The sequence below is a fragment of the Rhincodon typus genome, chromosome 30 (genome assembly GCF_021869965.1).
Source record: "Rhincodon typus isolate 14 chromosome 30, sRhiTyp1.1, whole genome shotgun sequence".
NCBI lineage: Eukaryota > Metazoa > Chordata > Chondrichthyes > Orectolobiformes > Rhincodontidae > Rhincodon > Rhincodon typus.
Window position 1 is genome coordinate 5668478 of NC_063361.1, and position 21627 is coordinate 5690104.

Sequence of the window (21627 nt, forward strand, 5' to 3'; positions counted from 1 at the left end):
GGGAGTGGAATGCCTCATCCTGGGAGCAGATGCGGCGGAGGCGAAGGAATTGGGAATAGGGGATAGCATTTTTGCAGGAAGGTGGGTGGGAGGAGGAGTATTCTAGGTAGCTGTGGGAGTCGGTGGGCTTGAAATGAATATCGCTTTCTAGGTGGTTGCCCGATATGGAGACAGAGAGGTCCAGGAAGGGGAGAGAGGTGTTAGAGATGATCCAGGTAAACTTAAGGTTGGGGTGGAAGGTGTTAGTGAAGTGAATGAACTGTTCGAGCTCCTCGTGGGAGCACGAGGCGGCGCCGATACAGTCATCAATGTAACGGAGGAAGAGGTGGGGTTTAGGGCCAGTGTAGGTACGGAAGAGGGATTGTTCCACGTAACCCCCTTCCCCTCCCCCTTTTCTGATGAAGGGTCTAGGCCCGAAACGTCAGCCTCTCTGCTCCTGTGATGCTGCTTGGCCTGCTGTGTTCGTCCAGCCCTGCACCTTGTTGTCTCGGATTCTCCAGCATCTGCAGTTCCTACTATCACAGGTGGGAACAGGCCTATTTACAGCCTGCCAATGCCTTTCACAAATCATAAAACAAGCTCAATAGGGAAGGAAAGTGGACTCAAAAACAGCAGTTGCTGGAAAAGCTCAGCAGGTCTGGCAGCATCTATGAAGAAAAAAATCAGAGTTAGATTTTTGGGTCTGGTGACCCTTCCTCAAAACCAAAAAAATCAGAGTTAACATTTTGGGTCTGGTGACTCTTCCTCAGAAGGTTCTGAGGAAGGGTCACTGGACCCGAAACGTTAACTCTGATTTTTTCTTCAGAGATGCTGCCAGACCTGCTGAGCTTTTCCAGCAACTTCTGTTTTTGTTCCTGACTTATAGCATCCACAATTCTTTCCGTTTTTATTTAGTATAATAATAGGGAGGTTTTGCTAAAATCATACAAGGCAGCAGTCAAACCACACCTCAAATACTGTGAACAGTTTTTCTTCCCCCATACCCAAGGAAAGATATACTGACATTGGAGACAGTCCAAAGAAGATTCACTAGGCAGATACCAGTTGTAGAGGCATTTTCTTATGACAAGAGGTTGAGTAGTTTGGGCCTGGACTCATTGGAATTTAGAAGAATGAAAGGTGACCTTATTGAAACATAGGGAAAATTCTTAAGGGATTTAATAGAGTAGATGTGGAGAGACCGTTTCCCCTTGTGGGACAGTTTAGGGGAAGAGGGAATAATCTTAAACTAAGAAGTCACTCACTTAAAACAGAGACGAGAAGGAATTTCTTCTCTGATGGTACTGAATCTGTGGAATTCTTGACTGCAGAGGGTTGATGAGGCTGGGTCATTAAGTATAGTCAAAGTTGAGATTGACAGGTTTTTAAATCAGTAAGGAAATCAATGGTTACAAGGAGAAGGCAGGGAAGCAGAGTTGAGGCTTATCAGATCAGCTATCATTTCACTGAATAGTGGTGCAGGTTCAATGGGCTGAATGGCCTCTTTCTGGTCCTCCATCTTATGACAGGTGATTGCATAGGTTACATGGTAACCGTGGCCACCTTAACTTGTTGTGTAAAATAATCTGAAAAGACAAGCAAGCTGCCTAGCTAGACAGAGGTAGATTTGATCTTGAATCATCTGTAAGTTTCTCTCTCGAAGGACAGCAAGAGTGAGCTTGAAATAGCCAGTGGTCTGCTACAAAGTAACTGGGCAGTTGAAAGTTGCAGTTACAGAAGACAGAAATAATCTTTGTCTCCAAAGAAGTGTTCATCTACTAAGCCCATCTGTGGAAGAGGTGTCCAAATGTTCAACAGCAGAAGTGGTCACTTCAGGTTTAAAATGCCTTCACTTCAAAGAAGGGAAGTATTCAAACAAGCCAGGCCTGCAATGATAATGGATGGATCTTTTATTGAGTCATTGAGTTATACAGCATGGAATCTTTCCCCTCTTGCCAATGCCCTCTTGTATTGGACTCCCCTCCCCTGGGAAAAGACCTTGGCTATCCACCACTTCTGCCACCTGCAAACTGACCTCACAACCAAGGACATATTTCCCTCCCCGCCCCAGTCTGCCTTTCGTAGGGACCGCTCTCTCCGTTACTCCCTCGTCTGCTCCACACTCCCCGCTAGCCCCACCACCCCCGGCACCTTTCCCTGCAACCACAGGAAGTGCTACACCTGCCCCTACACCTCCCCCCCTCACCTCCATCCAGGGATCCAAAAAACCTTCCGCATCAGACAGAGGTTCACCTGCACATCCGTCAACATGGTCTACTGCATCTGCTGCTCCCGATGTGGCCTGCTCACATGAGTGAGGCCAAACAGAGGCTCGGAAACCACTTTGTAGAGAACCAGCGCTCGGTTCGCGACAAACGACAACACCTTCCAGTCGCGAACCACTTCAACTTCCCCTCCCACTCCCTGGATGACATGTCTATCCTGGGCCTCCTCCAGTGTCACAATAATGCCACCCAGAAACTAGAGGAGCAGCACCTCAAATTCCGCCTTGGGAACCTACAACCCAATGGTCTCAATGTGGACTTTATCAATTTCAAAATCTCCCCACCCCCGGCCTCATCCCACGACTAATCCTCGCTCTCATCCCCGCCTCCTTGACCTGACACAACCTGTCTGTCTTCTCTCCCACCTATCTGCTCCTCCCACCTCACTGACCAATCCCCACCACTGCCTACCTGCACTCACCTATCACCATCCCACCTACATTCCCCGGCCCCAGCCCTCCTCTCTTTATTTATTTCAGAGCTCCCTTCCTCCTCCCCCAATTCTGAAGAAGGGTCCTGACCCGAAATGTCAGCTTTCCTGCTCCTCTGATGCTGCCTGGCTCGCTGTGTTCCTCCAGCTCCACACTTTGTGATCTCTGCTCTCATCAATCCTCTTCATTACTTCTTCTAAAAACTCAATCAGGTTAGTGAGATATGATTTCCCATGCACAAAGCCATGTTGACTATCCCTAATCAGTCCTTGCCTTTCCAAATAATTGTAAATCCTGTCCCTCAGCATTCTCTCCAACAACTTGCCCACTCAAGATCTATAGTTCCCTGGCTTTTCCTTACCACCTTTCTTAAATAGTGCCACAAAATTAGCCAATCTCCAGTCTTCCAGCACCTCATCTGTGGCTATCGATGATAGGAATATCTCAGCAAGGGGCCCAACAATCTCTTCCTTTGCTTCCCACTGAGTTCTAGGGTACACCTGGTCAGGTTCTGGGGATTTATCCACCTTTATACATTTTAAGACATTCAGCACCTCCTCCTCTGTAATATGGACTTTTTCCAAGATGTTGCTATTAAACCAGAATAAAAAAATGGTAATGTTACTACTTTACTGCATTACCAGTGAGAATGAATGATGTAATTAAATGGTAGAGCAGACTCCAAGGGCTGAATGGACAACTTCTGCTACTACGTCTTGCAGAATGATGGAAAAGGAGTCCTCGAAAATCAAAAAGTTACCCTTGAGAAAATCTTGAAAGGATTTGTAAGAAAAACTTGCATTTTGACCTCTGCTCTCCACTGTTGCATTCTTCAGACTCTCTTCATTTAGTTAATATTTTACTCTGCATTTTCCTATACTGTATTCATCTGCCAACGTCCTCATACATTTAACATATCTATATCCACTTTGATGACTCTTTGTATTGTCCTTACAATTTGCTTTCTCAACAATCTTTGTATCATCAGGAAATTTGACAGTATAATCAGCTCTTCATCCAACTTCTGAACATAAATTGAAAATAGGTGAAATCCAGCTCTGATCCCTAAGAAATGCCACTAGTTACAGTTGGTTAGCTTGTGCAGCCCAATGGTATCAATGTGGACTTCACAAGCTTCAAAATCTCCCCTCCCCCTACCACATCCCATCCCAAAACCAGCCCAGCTTGTCTCCACCTCCCTAGCCTGTCCTTCCTCCCACCTATCCCCTCCTCCCACCTCAAGCCCCACCCCCATCTCCTACCTACTAGCCTCATCTCGCCCCCTTGACCTGTCCGTCCTCCCTGGACAGACCTATCCCCTCCCTAACTCCCCACCTACACCCACCTTTACTGGCTCCATCCCCGCCTCTTTGACCTGTCTGTCTCCTTTCCACCTATTTTCTCTTCTATCCACCTCCCCCTCTCTCTCTATTTATTTCACAGCCCCCTTCCCCTCCCCAATTTCTGAAGGGTCTAGGCCTGAAACATCAGCTTTCCTGCTCCTCTGATGCTGCTTGGCCTGCTGTGTTCATCCAGCTCTACACCTTGTCATCTCTACTTATTTTGAATCTCTGTTTCAATATACTTTTCCCAACACCATGAGATCTTACCTTGTGTATTAAACTATTACGTAGAAATTTATCAAATGTTTTCTGTAAATCTCATCCATTTAGGCCAATATTTGTATGGGGCGTGGCTGTCATTGCCTAGGTCAGCATTTATTACACATCTCTAAATGACCAGCAATTGGAGGTACTGGATACTGCAAAGGCTACGGGCCCTGACAACATTCTGGCAATAGTACTGAGACTTGTGCTTCAGAACTTGCTGCCTCATTAGCCAAGCTCTTCCAGTTCAGTTACAACACTGGCAATTACCCAACAATACGGAAAATTGCCCAGGTATGTCCTGTACTCAAAAAGCAGGACAAATCCTAACCGGCCAATTACTGCTCTGCCAGTCTACTCTCGGTCATCAGTAAATTGACGGAAGGTATCATCAAGTGTTATCTAACAGCACGTCCTCAGCAATAACTTGCTCAGTGATGCCCAGTTTGGGTTCCGCCAGGACCACTCAACTCCTGACCTCATTACAGTCTTAATTCAAACATGGACAAAAGAGATCAATTCCCAAGGTAAGGTGAGGTGAGGTGAGAGTGACAGCCCTTGACATTAAAGGTAAGATCAACGAGCCCTAGCAAAACTGGAATCAATGGGTATCAGGGGGCGAACTCTCCAGTGGTTAGTGTCATGCCTGGCACATAGGAAGATGGTTGCAGTTGTTGGAGGTTAGTTATCTCAGCTCTGCAGGGGTTCCTCAGGGTAAGTGTCCTATGCCCAACCATCTTCAGCTGCTCCATCAGTACCACCCCTCCTTCTTACAGTCAGAGATGGGGATGTTCACTGATGATTACATAATATTCAGCACTGTTTACACTCGTCAGATACTGAAGCAGTCCATGATCAAATGCAGTAAGACCTGGATAATATCCAGGCTTAAGGTGACAAGTGAAAAGTAACATTCACATCACAGAAGTGATAGGCAATTTCAATTTCAAACAGGGCCATATTTAACCATCACCTCTTGATACTCAATAGCTGAATCCCCCCACCCCCACTATAATATATTAGGGATTACCATTGACCACATACTGAAAGAAACAGTTATATGAATACCGTAACTACAACAGCAAGTCAGAGACTAGGGATTTTGCAGCGAGTGACTCACCTCGTAACTCTCCAGAACAGGTTTTCCAAAGTAACATTGTTTCCTCATCTGGTGGTGGACAAAAGAAGTTACAAGGGAGGGGGTGGCACTGGTTGATCTGCACTTGCAATGGGTTAGCACAGCCATGATAGGCTGAATGGCCTGAGCTCCTTTTGTTATTCTCTCTTGGGAAGCAAAGCAGTGGAGGCGGGTACAATTACAACATTTCAAAGGCTTTTGGTTGGGAAAATGACAGGAAGGGTTTAAAGGAAAATATAAATGCTGGCAAATGGGACTAGGTTAATTTAGGACACCTGGTCAGCACGGACAAGTTGGTCCGAAGGGTCTGTTTTCGTGCTGTATAACTCTATGACTCTTAAAAAGCCCATCAACCATCAACAAGACGCAAATCAAAAGTTTAATGGAATACTCCCCACTTGCCTGAATGAGTGTAACTGCAACACTCAAAAAGTTTGACAGGCATTAAATCCACAAGTGTTCATCAAAGTTCCTTAGACAGCAGCTTCCAAATCCCCACGCACTACTATCTCAAAGAACTAAGGCAAAAGATACTTGGGGACACCACCAGGTGCAAATTTTCTGCTGTGCCGCTCACTATCTTGACTTAGAAATACACATTGTCGTTCCTTCGATGTCCCTAGGTCAAAACCCCAGAACTCCTTTCCCAATAGCATTAGAGCGCCTACACCAAATGGACTGCAGCAATCCAAGGAGGCACCTCAGCACCACCTTCAGGGATGGGTAATAAACACTGGCTGGTCAATGATGCACAATTCACATGAATGGTTTAAAAAATAAATTGTTTCACTGTGCCCACTCTGCTTCTTAAATCTTCAAAACAACTCTAATGAATTTGTTAAATACGATTTCCCTTTCAGAAACCTAAACCAACTCTTCCTAAAGTATTATTTTCCAAATGTTCTGCTACTACCATCTTCATAATGGATTCTAAAATTTTACCAAAGACAGACCGTAGCCTGCCTGGTTTAGTTTCCTGCTTTCTGTATCCCTCCTTTCTAGAACAGTGTTACATTTGTCGTTTATCTGCACGGGCCACTTCAGAATCTTGGGAATTTTGGAAAATTGCAATCAATGGATCCACGACCTCCGCAGCCACTTCCTTGAGGATCCTCGGATACTGGGATCAGATTCAGACAACTGTCAAACCTTTAGTCCCAAATAGTTCTTTTCCTAGTGATTTCGATCATTTTAAGAGCCTTCCTCTATTTGCTTCTTGATTTTCCAGTATTACTGGGATGCTCTTTGTATCTTTTACTGTTAAGACATATACAAACTATTTATTCAAAATTCTATGCCATTTCTAGTGTCCCCTGATTAACTCATCCTCTGAGTGACCAGCATTTACTTTAGCTACTTGCATTAGCTTTTACTGCCTTTTCCTATATCGCTTGCAAATCTCCTCATCTTCTTTCCTTGCATTTTTTTGTGATCATCCTTTGCTACACTCTAAAACATTCCTAATCTTCTAAGTTACCACTAGTCTTTGCGGCATTGTATACCTTTTCTCTCAATTTGATACCATCCTTATGCTTCTTAGTTATCTACGGATGATGCCATCTTTCTCCTTGAATCTTTATTTCCAATGGATTATATAAATATGTGGCATATAGGAAGATGGTTATGGTTGTAGGAGGGCTGTCATCCCAGATCTAGGGCATCTCTGCAGCGTTCTTCAGGGTGGGGCCTTAGACCAAACCATCTTCAACTGCTTCATCAATGACCTTCCCTCCATCATAAGGTTAGAAGTGGGGATGTTGGCTGATGATTGCACAATGTTCAGTACCAACCCCGATTCCTCAGATACTGAAGCAGTCGATGTTCAAATGAAACAATATCTGGGACTATATCCAGGTTTGGACTGAAAAGTGGCAAGTAACGTTCACGCACACAAATCCTGGACAATGGATGATCTCCGATAAGAAATAATCTAGCCACCACTCTTGACATCCAATGGCATTACCACTGACCAGAACCTGAACTGGACTTACCATATAAATATATCAGCTAGAAGAGCAGGTCAGAAGCTAGGAATACTGCAGCAAGTAACTCAGCTCCTGACTCCCCAAAACCTGCTCACCACTTAAGGCACAAGTCAGGAGTGTGATGGGATACACCCCACTCGCCTGGATGAGTGAAGCTCAACAGCATCCAGGACAAAGCAGCCTGCTTGATTGGCACTATATTCACAAACATCCAATCCCTCCACCATTGACTCTCAGTAACAGCAGTGTGTGCTATCTACAAGATTCTGCAGAAACTCACTGAAGATCCTTAAAAAGCATCTTCCAAACGCATGACCACTTCCATCTAGAAGGACAAGGCAGTAGAACATGGGAACACCACCATCTACAAGTTCCCCTCCAAGCCACTCACCATCCTGACTTGGAAATATATCGCCATTTCTTCAGTGTCACTGGGTCAAAATCCTGGAATTCCCTCCCTAAGAGCATTGTGGGTCAACTGCAGCACAACGACTGCAGCAACTCATGAAGGCAGCTTACCACCACCTTCTCAAGGGCAACTAGGAATGGGCAATAAATGTTGACCCAAACAGCGATGCCCAGGTCCCATGGGTGAAAAAAGAAATTGAATATTGCTTAAAAGAGAGATGTTGTTGAAGTTTATCATCAAGACAAATGCAAGAATGGCAAATTTTGAAGGATCTTAATAACTCATATGTTAACAGAAAATGGTGTACCAGTAGCCAAAGCATTGCCTTGGAGAAAGTAAAGGAAAACAGTAGGCTCTGCTAGCTTCCACGTAAATTAATGAAAAAGGCAAGGCTTGAACATATTCTCATTTTCAGAAGAGAGCGTAAGAACATATGTCACTTCTAGCAAGTGTTAATGAGTCATCTTACATTTTTCACTATCTTAATCTCATTGTTAATGTAGTTGTTTGCACAATCAGGGTTGTTCAGCAGGCACATTAGAAGGTGTCTTGTTTAGTGATTTGCAAGTGCAGGTTTGTTGAGTACAGTCTATGTTCTGCCTTTCGTTAACAATCACAGGAACATGCCATTTGATTCAATCAGCCAATTGTTGGAAAGTTACTCTACAGGGGCTACAGGAATAATATTTTCCACTAATAAATTGCGGCTATCAGTCCAAGAAGATATTCTGCCCATCACATAGTTAGACAATAAAACATATACATTTCCACGCTGGTGTGATGCTAGGTACATCGGCTGTAAGTCCCAGTGATTGGCTAAACGAGTCAAACAGCATGTTTTTTCAATTGTCTTGCCTCAAGGATCCTACACAATGGGGTTATTCTTTAATCTATCTCTTTAAACAATGCAAGTTCCAAAATAGCCTGTAACCTGATTGGTTCCAGAATGTATTATGCTAATTAATGGTTCGAAATCCATTTTATGAACACACCATCCTGACTTTGCCAATTTGATTTGCTCAATCTCTACGAAGATGGAAGTCATCCACTGTTACTGCAGTCCTTTCTTGTAAACACTCATTATTACTTGATATATAATATGCCTACAATGTAACTACTTACAGGGGGTATATAAACTATTTCCACAAGTGACCTCCAACATTTACCATATTTTGTTACCATCCAAACTGATCTGATAGCTTGATCCTCAGGCCAAGATCATTGCACACTACTGTACAGGTATCTTCTGTTTAGAATGTATTCTAAGGGAGCAGTTTGTTCAACTGCAGTTTGTAAATTAGGGACAGTTCCTGAATATCACAATCTCTATCTTTGTTTTAAGCACAATTACTGACCATGCTTAGTCTTTTTAAAGGTAAGCTGCTGGCTATCTGTCCCACTTGCCACCTCTCTGTATCATCCTCTTATGAAATGTTGCTTCCACTCTCCACTTCCCTCACCAACCCTTCCGTTTGTTGACCCTCTCAACTGTTGCTTCTCTCAATTCTCCTTTGCATTTTCAGTCCAACTTGCTGTTTTCCACCAGTCGCTGTCTTCCCCCTCCAGAACAAAGTGGCCACTTCCACCACTCTCAGGCAATGCATGCTACACACCAACTAGTCGCTGCACAGACATTTTTGCTCGTATCACCTTTGTTCTTTTACTTTAAATCTGTGTCCTCTCCTTCCTGATCTTTGCAGGAACGTGGATAGTTTCTTCCTTTCTACCTCAATCCAACTTCCTCTCAGACTTCCCTTCTCCATGGAAAAACAGTCCCAACTTCTCTGATCTTTCTTCCTAACTGAAGCTCCTCATCCCTGGAACTATTCTCATATATCTTGTCTGCACTTTCTCCAATGACATCATATCTTTATTAAAGGTGCACAGCCCCAAACTGGATGCAAAGCTGCAGCTGAAGCTAAACTGGTGCCTTACACAAGTTCATCAAAACCTCAGTGCTCTTGACATCTATAGGCTTATTACTAAAGCCCAGAATACTGCATGCTTTATTAACTGCTCCTTGCACCTTTCCGATCACCTTCAATGACTTCCATAGACATACACCCAAGTCTCTCTGTTTCTATACCCCTTTTAGTGTTGTGCCCCTTATTTTATATTGTCTCTCCACGTCTTGCCAAACTGAATCACCTATCATTTCTCCACATTGAATGTCATTTGCTAGTTGTTGGCCCATTCCACTAACAAGTCTATTGTCCTTCTGAAACTCTACATTACTATCCTCACTGTTCACATTGCTTTCCAGTTTAGTGTCACCCGCAAATTTTAAAAATTGCAGCCTTCACAGTAAAGTCGGGATCATCAAATACATTAGGAAAAGCAAGGGTCTGAACCTGGACCCCTGGGGAAGTCTTCAGACCTTCCTCCAATTTGAAACGCCTCCATTAACCACTATACTTTGTTTCCTGTCATGCAAGCAATTCCATATTTACACCGTTAATGCACAGAGCAAGATACGTTCCAGTACAATCCTGGGATGTTCCAGCTTGATGATCCCAGTATCACAGAGGAAAGCACTTAAGGAACTAGGGCAGCTATTATTGTTCCTTTCATACAGCACTATGCCAACAGTACTGGAAACCTTTCGGAGTTCAATGCTCCTCCAGGAAGCTGGGTCGCTTCAGGACATTATATTTACTATACTCAGTGTTGCCAAAATGCCATCTGGTTCCAGTCAAATCAAACACAGTTCTCACAATGTACCACAAAGCTCCAGCAATGCAGCATAGCCAGATCACAGACATACAATTCCTTAAGCTACCCACAAGCTTTTCACTGCCGGTCATAATACACCATCAAGTCAGGACACTAGTCATAGACGAGATCTGTCCTCAATAATCAAGGCGTCATTCTTGAACCTCACACTCAGCATTGGTCTTCAGCTGACCCATAGCAACTTTTCAATGAATAAACACACTGATAATTTTATTAAGATTTCTTTTTTTCCCTTGTTCAGCCTCATGGGAAACCATTTAACAACAGCAGCTTTACTCTGAGATTCTTGGATTTTAATTGGCCGTTTATGACAGGACTTTGGTCTCTAATCAAGCCCTCATTTCCTCTTCCATTCAATTGCTATTTACATGCCTTTAGAAGACTTTTGGATTCTTTATATGTTAGCTCCCGGTGTCTTTGCATATTTCAATCTGCTGAGCCTCCACCACTGGAATGCAAGGATACAGCACATTAGCATGTGGAGCTTGCACATCTTGTTACATCCCTACCTTTGGTTGCAGAATCCTTGGACTTTGGCTTCTTCTTGCAGACATATGGCCGAGCGATGCCACAGTCTTTATTTTGCCATCTTCCAGAAGATTCTGTCCTAATAACTCCACAGTTTTCCTCAAATGAGTTTGCAGGCTGGTCTATGGCAGAAAGGAAAAGAAGACATCAGACATTAGTGTGTTGAACCTAGGCATAGACCAGATCTGCTGTTAGCTTGTGTTATAGATAAGTGGCACTCTCCAAAATGGCCACACTGAATATTACACCACCACCACGCCCCAAGGTCAGGCCACAAACAAAGTGATACATATTCAGCAGTCTGTGACTGTGGCAGTACTGGGGGTTCAAACAACCTTAGCAGCAGCCAGCTGGACAGCAAATTAAATCACTGCTATCCAATGATTCCTGTTGCAACTTGAGCAGTCGATCAAGTGATACAAGTCGATCAAGTAACACAAGAATAGATGGCATCAATTATCACGCCTAGGGTTGACCAGGATCAGAATAATTGAGAAGAGTGCTCCTGACACCTGGGTTGTTGGGGGGGTGGAGGGGAGTGGGGGATGATGTAACAGGCAGAAAGCAAGATAAGGAGAGAATGAAGAATCAAGAAAAGTCAGAGACAGACAGCAAGAGAATTAGTTTGGGGAGAGCTGTTTAGACACACCTTTGATCTGTTTGGTGTAACATTGATCACCATTTCTGTGGACAAGCAACAAGGAAATGTCTGAAAACTGATGTTGTGACACAGTAAAAACCAAGTACAGTTCTTTGTTTCTGAAGAAGCGTCTAGGCCCAAAACGTCAGCCTTCCTGCTCCTCTGATGCTGCTTGGCCTGCTGTGTTCATCCAGCTCTACACCTTGTTATCTCAGATTCTCCAGCATCTGCAGTTCCTACTATCTCTGAAACAGTTTAAAGCTTGAGATGTTCTATTTGCTGCCTGGGCTCACTTACAGAGCAGACAATCAGGAGGCTGGAAGAACACAGCAGGCCAGGCAGCATCTGGAGGAAAGGAGAAGTCAATGTTGGCTGCTCCTTTCCTCCAGATGCTGCCTGGCCTGCTGTGTTCTTCCAGCCTCCTGATTGTCTATCTTGAATTCCAGCATCTGCAGGTTTTGTCTTGGCTCACTTATAGAGTGGTGACTTGACCTGAGTACTGGTGGACAGGTCATCGTTGGGCCTTTATAACGTGACATTAATGAAAAGGATATTAAACAGAAAGGGTGACACCCCAATCCCCCAAGGTAAATGGGGGTCTCTTGTATCCGAGTTAGGGAGCTGACAAATTTCTTTCATAAAATTTTGTAACAGGGTCAGTGAAATTGAAGTTGTTAGAGTATCTGAGAAGAATACAGAACAGCTTCTCCTGAAATTAGATATTCAGGATAAACATGTTCTGTGGAAAGCTCATTGAGTAGAAGATAGAAATTACCAACTCAAGTATATGTTTCTAAAAGGGTGAAGTGAAAGCACAGACACCAACTGCAGTTTTTGAAAAATCTCTAGGTATGGGACTGGAGAGGGGAAATGGACTCCTATTTAGGGAAAGTTGTAATAAAGAAATAAGCCTGCAATTTGGAGGTGAGTTTGTCTGACTTCAATTATGGATAAGATTCCAGAGTCCATAATGCAGGATATAATTGGTGAAAGGTATGGGCTTAATTGGAATAATTAACATGGATTGGCAAACGACAGGCCATTCATGATTGAGGACATCATGTTATTATTTTTTATTTATTCATTCACACAATGCGGCTGTTGCTGGCTGGGCCAGCATTTGTTCCCCATCCCTAATTACCCAGAGGGCAGTCAAGTGTCAAACCCATTGCTGTGGGTCTGGAGTCACATGTAAGCCAGCCCAGGTAAGGACAGCAGTTTCCTTCCCTAAAGGGCATTAGGGAACCAGATGGGGTTTTAGACACAATCGACAATGGATTCATGGTCATCATTAGATTCTTAAATCCAGAATTCAAATTCCACCATCTGCCGTGGCGAGATTCGAAATCGGGTCCTCTAAACATTACCTGGTCTCTGAATTAACAATCAAGCGATAATACCACTCGGCCGTAGCTATACCAATGGATGAGGGGTTACAATGCATATTGTGTATGCGGATTTTCAGAAGGAATTTGATGAAGTGCCACGTAAGAGACTTGCTACAAGAATGAATACATGTGGCATGGAGCTGCACGGATACCGAAAGCATGCTTCCTGGATTAATCAGATGTGGGTAATGGTGTACCAAAGGAATCTTGGTCCTTTTTGGTCACTCATCTATACAAAGGATTTGGATATAGTTGGAAAAGAATGATATTGAAGTTTGGTGATAATTAGAACAGATAGTACATGGAGGAAGACATTTTACAGGAGGACACGCGCAAATTAGTGGATTAGACAGGTAGATGACAATAGCCAAAAAAAAAAAGAACTGTTACCTTTTGGAAAAGATAGTTTAAAACCAAAGTACAAAACAGTGATTGACTGTAGAGTAACAGAACTGACAGTGCAATGTTAGCAGCAAAACATTTTAGGCTGAGGGCACGCATGTGGAGGGGAAACAAATCAACAGTTACTTAATATTGACTGTATTGATTACCCCTCTCCCAGTTGAGGTATTTCAGTGGTGATCCATCAGACCATTGCCAGCCACCATCAATATCCAAATCATTCAGGCCAATCCACAGAGTAGCACTATAACCAGTCAGGAGACCTAGAGAAGGAGACAACTCACATCAGAATGCAAAACATCGGAGTAAAACTGCTAGATTTTGACATCCTACTTAGACTAACCTCAAGTGTTTAAGGGCGTTGTCGCTTCAGATGGAGATGGTTCTTCTAGCACCTCATTGGTTGTTCTGCCGCACTCAACTTTTAAAATTCATTTTCAGGAGGAAGGCATTGCTGGCGTTAGTGCTGATCCCTAGCTGACCTGGAAACGGTGGTGGGTGAGCTTTTCTCTTAAACTGCTGCAGTCTGGGTAGTGACAACATTCCCACTTTATCTGCAGTGGATTGACCAGAGACAATGAGTGGCAGCCAGGCCACCTCAGATGGAATGTAAAAGTCAACCAGAGAGGTGTGGGTCTGGGGTACATGTTGTCTAAACCAATTTAAGACAGAAGGGTTCTTCCCCCAAAAGTCTTTAGCAAACCAGTTGGGTTGGTGGTCGACAATCTGACGGCTTTGTAGTCATACAGCCATACAGCACTGAAACAGACGCTTCAGTCCAACCAGTGCATTCCAATCATAATCCCAAACTAGACTAGTCCCATCTGCCTGCATGTGGCCCATATCCCTTCAATCCCTTCCTATTCACATATTTATCTAAATAGCTTTTAAACAGTGTAACTGTAGCCGCATACACCACTTCCTCTGGAAGTTCATTCCACACACAAACCACTCTGTGTAAAAAAAAAAAATTGCCTCATGTCTTTTTTTAAAATAGTCACTTATACTGTCATATTTTTACTTACACATCCAAATCTTCAAACTGCTGGGATGGGATTAATAGTCCAGTAACATAATCACTGTACTACCATATCTCAAAGCTTTGTCAAGTTCTAAGAGTCTTCAACTGCTGCCTTGAAACAAATGACCACATTTTAAATCACAACTGGAAGAGGCTTGGAACTAGGCCAAGCCCAGGAATACTGTGACTCCACTTTCTCAATAATCCTCCTCTGCCCTTTGACAAGTACCTGACCTCCATTGACTCAGGAGGATGGGAGAGAGCAAGGTCAGTGGATAATGAATGTATGTCCTGACACCACACATGGGAAATTGGGATCCACTTTAAAACAAAGATGTTTCGAAAATTTCCACTAACCCCATTGTAAAATCAGAGAGATGGCAATTAGTGAGTCAGGAGTTAGTATATTCCAATCAGTGGTGCTCCTGTGCAGTACAAGAACATACTAATAGTGCCCACTTCACCCACTCTTTACTCTTTCAAAGTCAAATGCATAAAACTGAAGCAGGCATTAACTTAAGGGATCAGACTACAGGCGCTCAGAGCCTGAACTCTGTTAAGTATCATCTCCTGAAGACATGGCCCTCGGCCAACTGCCAGAGGAAGTGACTCACAACATGTGAACCTTCCAACTTGGGTTGAGGCAGGAGCTCCCGTCAGCTCTAGCCGAGTCCCTCCTCGAGAGTTTGAGCCAAGGCGGGTCACATGACCAGTAGAGGCCAGCTGTGGAATAGAAACACTTGAAAGGTACACAAACATTGGAACATGACCTGTCAAAGAGACCACAATTTACGCAGTAGGAGCCCCGGAGTCCAAATCTCACCAGTTGCCTTTCCCTAATTTACATAACTCAGTAGAAGCAGGTGCTAGCATTGTGAGAGTCAAAGAGACTGGTTGATGCCCTAGGAATATAGAACTTAGAAGCTGAAATAGGCCATTTGGCCCTTCAACCTTGCTCTCCAACTCGATACAATCTTGGTTAATCCGATTATGGTTTGAAATCCACTTTACTGCCTGCTCCCGACAACTCTCGACTGCCTTGTCTATTAAAAAAAGTCTAACTTGACCCTGAATAAATTCAATGACCAAGCCTCTATTGCTCTATGTGGAAGAGAATTCCACAAATTAATGATCCAGTAAGAAAAAAAAAACATTTTTTTAAAGTTGTATCCCCTAGTTCTGTACAGTACAGGGTCATCACTGTTCAACCACGGAGCTGCTAACCCGGCTGCTAAAACGACTCGGAAAATTCTAGAATGTACAATGTGTGAGCATGATGTGCCTCCTGATGGTTTGTTATTAAAAACATTCAAATGGATTGCCATTAGCAGCAAGCAGTCCCAAAAAGTGAAGCCATCCCATCTCCGCTCCTCCTCCAAAGGCCAATCCTCCCACTGAAAGACTTTGGGAATCACATGCGTCCCATCTTGATTAACAGTTCATTCCGCTCAAACGACCTCAAGACTCATAACAGTAACTAAGATGGTGCCATCTCCACTGATTGCTGTTGATATCCTTTCAGAGGGTCCCAACTCAGCAAAAGCTTGTCAAAAAGGAGGGAATTAGTGCCAGATTGTAATATTTCCAGGAGTAAAACCTTACAAAGTTGATTCCTTAGGGAATGAAGTTGAAAGCCTTGGCTCTGGTGTGATAGCAAAGAGCTGGAACAGTAAACTGAATGCACAACTAAAAACGTTTTGATCTCTAAGAGGATGAAAGATTATCGGGGATATGCAAGAATGTACTGTTGAGGTTAAGACCAGATCAACCACAATCTTATTGAATGAAGAAGCAGGATCAAAGGACTGAGTGGCGAGCTCATGCTTCTTGTTTGCATGAGCGTATCTTTGTATGCTGTAAAACTTACAAGGAGTAAAAAAACAGGATGAATAAACCTAGGATTGCTTTCATAGAATCCCTACAGTGTGGCAGCAGGCCATTCAGCCCATCACATCCACACCGACCCTCAAGAGCCAGACTCACCCCTCTACAATCCTGTATTACTCATGGAAAAGAGAATATCCCTGCACACTATGGGCAATTTAACATGACCAGTCCAACTAACCTGCACATCTTTGGGCCGTAGGGGAAAACTGGAGCATCTGGAGGAAACCCATGCAGACATGAGAATGGGCAACTGTGTGGAGTTTGCACAAAGTGGGAATCGAACCTGAGCCCCTGATGCTATGAGGCAGGAGTGTAAACCAGTCAGCCACCATGCTTTGAAGGATTAATTTCATTATCTAGTTGGCAGTCATGTCTCTGAGACAGACAGTTGAGGATTTCGCAAGTAATCAAGCTCAATATTTCAGTGCAATACCGAGGGTAGCTATGTTTTACAAAGATTTTCAGAGCGGACTGAGTAAAAATTGGTTCACGTGTTTCCTACAGAACAGCAGCAAATACTCAGGTAACGTATTGGCTGTGAAGCACTATTACATCCGAAAGCTGCTGAATAAACATGAGTTACTTCTTTCATCTGTGACAGATTTACAAATTGAATCATTTGCTCCCTGCAGTATCTCAATAGTCCCATTCATTGTAGAGAGTTCATGAAAGATGTAATAAAAAAATAAATTTATATAGCATCTTGCATAATCTCAGGACTTTCTAAAGTATTATACAGCCAATGAGGTGTTTTTTTTGCAGTGCAAGGAGGAAACATGGCAGGGAAGTTGCACATAGCAAGATCCCACAAAGAGTAACATGACATTGACCAGATCATTTTCTGTGTGGGCTAACGAATGAGGGATAAATCTTGCTCACAAACATTGAGGAAAGATTTCCAGTTCTTTAAATGTTCTGTTGGATCTTTTATATCTTGACTAACAAATTAGTGAAAGGATATTTTGAGGCAGGAGGGAATGTTGAGTTGAGGTCACAATCAGATCTTACTGAATGGCAGACCAGGCTTGAGGGGCTGAATGGCCTACTCCTGCACCAATTTCAAACATTTCTTTGTAATTATGTAAACTCTATGAGGACAGACAAGGGCCTTGGTTTATCATCTCATCTCAAAGCCAGGTTTGAAAAAGTGTATCTCTTCCTCAGAACTGGGCTGGAACGTCAGTGCAGATTATACCCTGACCTTTCCGAAGATGGGCTTGAACACGGGACTCAGAGATGGGGGAGTACGCTACTGGCCAAAACATGGCGTTCCTGCCATACCATTGATGTAAGTCTGCTCGTGAAGTTCAGTAATGCTCAGGAGATCAGAGTTCTGCTGCTGACAGCTAATGCGGGCCTCACTCCAGGAGAGAGTGGACTGGAAGTTGAATTGGTAGCAGCTATTGCTCATTGGGTCCTTGTCCCAGAAGGTTTCACAGTCATCACCTGAAGAAAGAGAATGTTGATCAGTAAAAGTTGACACACCCAAGAGTCTCAGCTAATGCAGCTGACTGACCTGGCAATTAAGACGACAACAGATCATAAACAAACTGGTCAGACAATATATTTTCACAGTGACGAGAAAGGAAACATAGTTGTAAAGCAGAGCTGTCAAAATCTCCTAACCCACCGCCCAATAGGTAAAAAAAATACTAACTTAAAATAAACTTCTCATGATGTGAGCTTTACTAACAAAGCTGTAATTTATTGTCCATCCCCAGTCACTGCTGAAAAGCAACGGTGAGCTGACCATGTGGCATAGGACACCCACAATGCTTTCAGGGAAGGAGTTCTAGTATTTTTCCCTAGTAACAGTGATACATTTCCAAGTCCGGATGGCGAGTGGCTCGGACAGGAACTGGCAGGTGACAGTTCTCCCATTCATCATTGTGATGTCACCGGTTTGTTAAGGGGTGGTTTTAAAGCAGTCTTGGTGAGTTCCTGTAGTTTCATAGACTTGTACAGGAAACAGACCTTTTGATCCAACTCGTTAATGCCAACCAGATATCCTAAATTAATCTAGTCCCATTTGCCAGCATTTGGTCCATACCTCTCTAAACCCTTCCTATTCATGCACCATCCAGATGTCTTTTAAATGTGTGCATCCATGTAGATCCTACATATTGTACCATACTTGGTTTCAGATTATTTCTGAACATCCAAGTCTATGAGCTCTGTACTGGTGGCAACGCTCTATCCCTGTCCCACCAAATTTCCTTCACCTCACTCCTCCCATACTTATAATCCTCTTTATCACCTACAATATTCTTACACACATATTCCATCTATCCTTCCATTCCTTCTCCCTTGTCCCACTATCTCCTTCATTATCCTCACTCCACCTTGTCCTTTGCCCCAACTCCTCACTCTATTTGATCTCCACTTACCATCTTCCCCATTCAACCTTATCCTTCTATTGTGTCAGCTGTAGCTCAATGGATGCCATATTAATGATAATTGTTTCAATCAATCACTCGCAAAGATTTGTTTAACTCTGTGGATTACTTTATTATAAGTTATATTACAAGTTAGAAAGCAGATATTACTGCAACCAATTGGTTTCTTGCGTGCAGTTTGCAGATATGCAGCAGACTAACTGCCAGGCAGAGTCTCAACATTATGTACAGAGGATAGGGCAACTTTAAAGGTGAAGTTTGTTAAAAGTGACGTACATAGAGTTTAGATGAGAGGCCCACTCCAGGATGAGAAGAGCAATTCAGGCTCATGCGCCTGCATTGAGAGGTGCTGTCTTTCAGACAAACCTTTCAAATGGATGTAAAGGAATCCATGTATATTTTTGAGGAGGAGGGGGGAGCTGTGCCCTGGTTAATATTTATCCCCAATAAACATTACTGAAAAATAGATAATCATATCATTATCCCAGTATTGTTAGGGAGGGCTTGCTGTGCGCAAATTAGCTATTACATTCCATATAACAGTGGCTGCACCTCGAAATGTAATTAATTGACTGTAAAGTGCTTTAGAATGTCTGATGGCCATGAAACATGTTGTATAAATATAACTACTTCTTCTCAGTTTTCTTCTTGTCCATTCCCCCTTCTTATTCCTTCTCCCAAAAACTCCCTCCAATTGCCACAAACCTTTCCCTTTCATATTTCTCTCTCCCTCTCCACCACCTTCCTCTTGTTCCTTTCCTGTGCTAATGGATATTATTTATAAGGGCTTGCAGTAGGCATTTGATAAGATTCCACATAAAGGACAGCTAATAAAAATGAGAATGAACCTAACTAGAGGATTTCTGACTGGCTCAGACAGGAAATTGATTGAGTGGCAGGAAACAGAATATAGAAAAGGGTGCTGGGTCTGTACACCAACTGGCAGATTGTGACAAGTGGCCAGGGGATCTATACTGGGGTCCCAGCTTTGTGTGATATTTACAAATGATCTGGATAAAGAAGTAGACAGAAGTGTTAGCCAAGTTTGCTGGCAACACAGTGAGCAATGCTGGGCACAGAAAATTCCATAGACTTTGATAGATTAAACTAAGTGGGAAAAAAAAGTAACAGATTGAGTTCAAAACGGACGAGTATGAGATCATCTGCTTTGGAGCCAATAATACATCCAAATATTTTCAAAATAGTGAGAAGCTCAAAGTTGTAGATGAATGGAGAGATTAAGGAGTTCAACTATAGAAATCACTAAAAAATTTCATGAATTCCATGAATATTTTATTTCTTCTTGATATCAGTCCATTATTGGTCCATGATGGCAGAGCTCATCCACTCTGATGACTTTTCTTTCTTTCTTCATCTTTTTTTGAAAAGGTTTTTCTTTCTCTACTTGTTTTCTAGAGGGAGTTCGGTCACGGAGGCAATGGAAGCAGTGGCAATGGCTGGGGACTTTGGCAGTTGGCCACAAGGCAGTTGGTGTGCCCTGGCAGAACTCTGGCAATCAGTGGCACTGGGGCTTCTTTGGGAATAAGACAACATGGTGGCTCAGTGGTTAGCACTGCTGCCTCACAGTGCCAGGGGCCCAGGATCGATCCCAGCCTTGGGCGACTTCAAACTCCACACAGATACATTCTCCCCGTGTCTGCGTGGGTTTCCTCCGGGTGCTCCGATTTCCTCCCACAGTCCAAAGATGTGCAGGTTCGGTGGATTGGCCATGCTAAATTGCCACGCTAAATTGCCACATAGTGTTCAGGGACACGCAGGCTGGATAGGTTAGCCATGGGAAATGTGGGGTTACAGGGATAGGGTGGTAAGGAGGGTCTGGATGGGATGCTCTTCAGAGAGTCAGGGTGGACTTGATGGGCCAAATGGCCTCTTTCAGCACTGTAGTGATTGTATGATTCTATGAATATGAGGGCTTGAATATGAATGCTAACCACATTCACACAAATGCCAAAAGTAATATTTTTATCCTTAAATGCTACACATGGCCTTCTCTAACTCTAATGGGTGAAGTTGAGCACAAAGCCTGTTTTTCTCCTATTCCAACCTTGCCTTGCTCTCTCCCGCAGACAGTGACTCAACTTCGGGTGCTCACCCAGTGGTGCCAGCTGCTACCTCACACAATTGGCCATTCTTCCTGAATGAGGCTGAACAGCCAATGCTGGCAAGCTGGTCAAAACAAGAGCATCTCAGAGCCAAGTCCAACACTGTCCTCATGTGACATTCAAACACTTTCCAGCAGCAGCTCCTGCCGAATGCCTCCTGCCACCATCCAGAGATATTGCAGACCTTTTGATGCAGCAAAGTGTGGGGGCTCAAAAACCTGCCTTCCCAGGTTGGGTGGATTTTCTAAAACTTGGGTCTCACACCATAAAATTACCTGGCATGTGCCCCAGACAAGACAGGTCACTAATACACCAAGCCTCGCTGGAAATCTCAGAAAATAATTGGCTGTATTGTAAGCTGTGGACTTATAAATGACATGAGGCACAAATTATAAATCATAGCACATTTCAGCAGAATGATAAACCTGTGTAGCTCTGGAACATGATGAATACTTTCTGGAGTTTGGGCAAGGGTCGGTATTTTGTTATAAAAGAAGGTGATTGGAAAGTGCTGAAGAAGACACTTTCCCTTCCTACATGAAATGAGAAAGAGAGATTGTGAAGGCAACACAGAGGGAGGGGAAGAGACAGAGACAAGAGATAGGACAGAGAGAGAATAATCCTGGAAAAGGGAACCATAGAGCAGAGACAGCATAGTGAGGATGGACCAGAGTC

At 43.4% G+C, this 21627-nt stretch overlaps 1 protein-coding gene across 1 annotated transcript in view; it reads right to left on the reverse strand.

The window, feature by feature from the left end:
• Positions 1-21627, reverse strand: part of mrc2 (mannose receptor, C type 2) — a 225423-nt gene that overhangs the window by 132635 nt on the left and 71161 nt on the right. Inside the window, exons 4-6 of the mRNA XM_048614718.1 lie at positions 17715-17879; positions 13675-13788; positions 11077-11217 (exon numbers count right to left, since the gene is read on the reverse strand). Coding sequence (XP_048470675.1) covers positions 11077-11217; positions 13675-13788; positions 17715-17879 — 420 coding nt within the window. The remainder of the gene's footprint in view (positions 1-11076; positions 11218-13674; positions 13789-17714; positions 17880-21627) is intronic.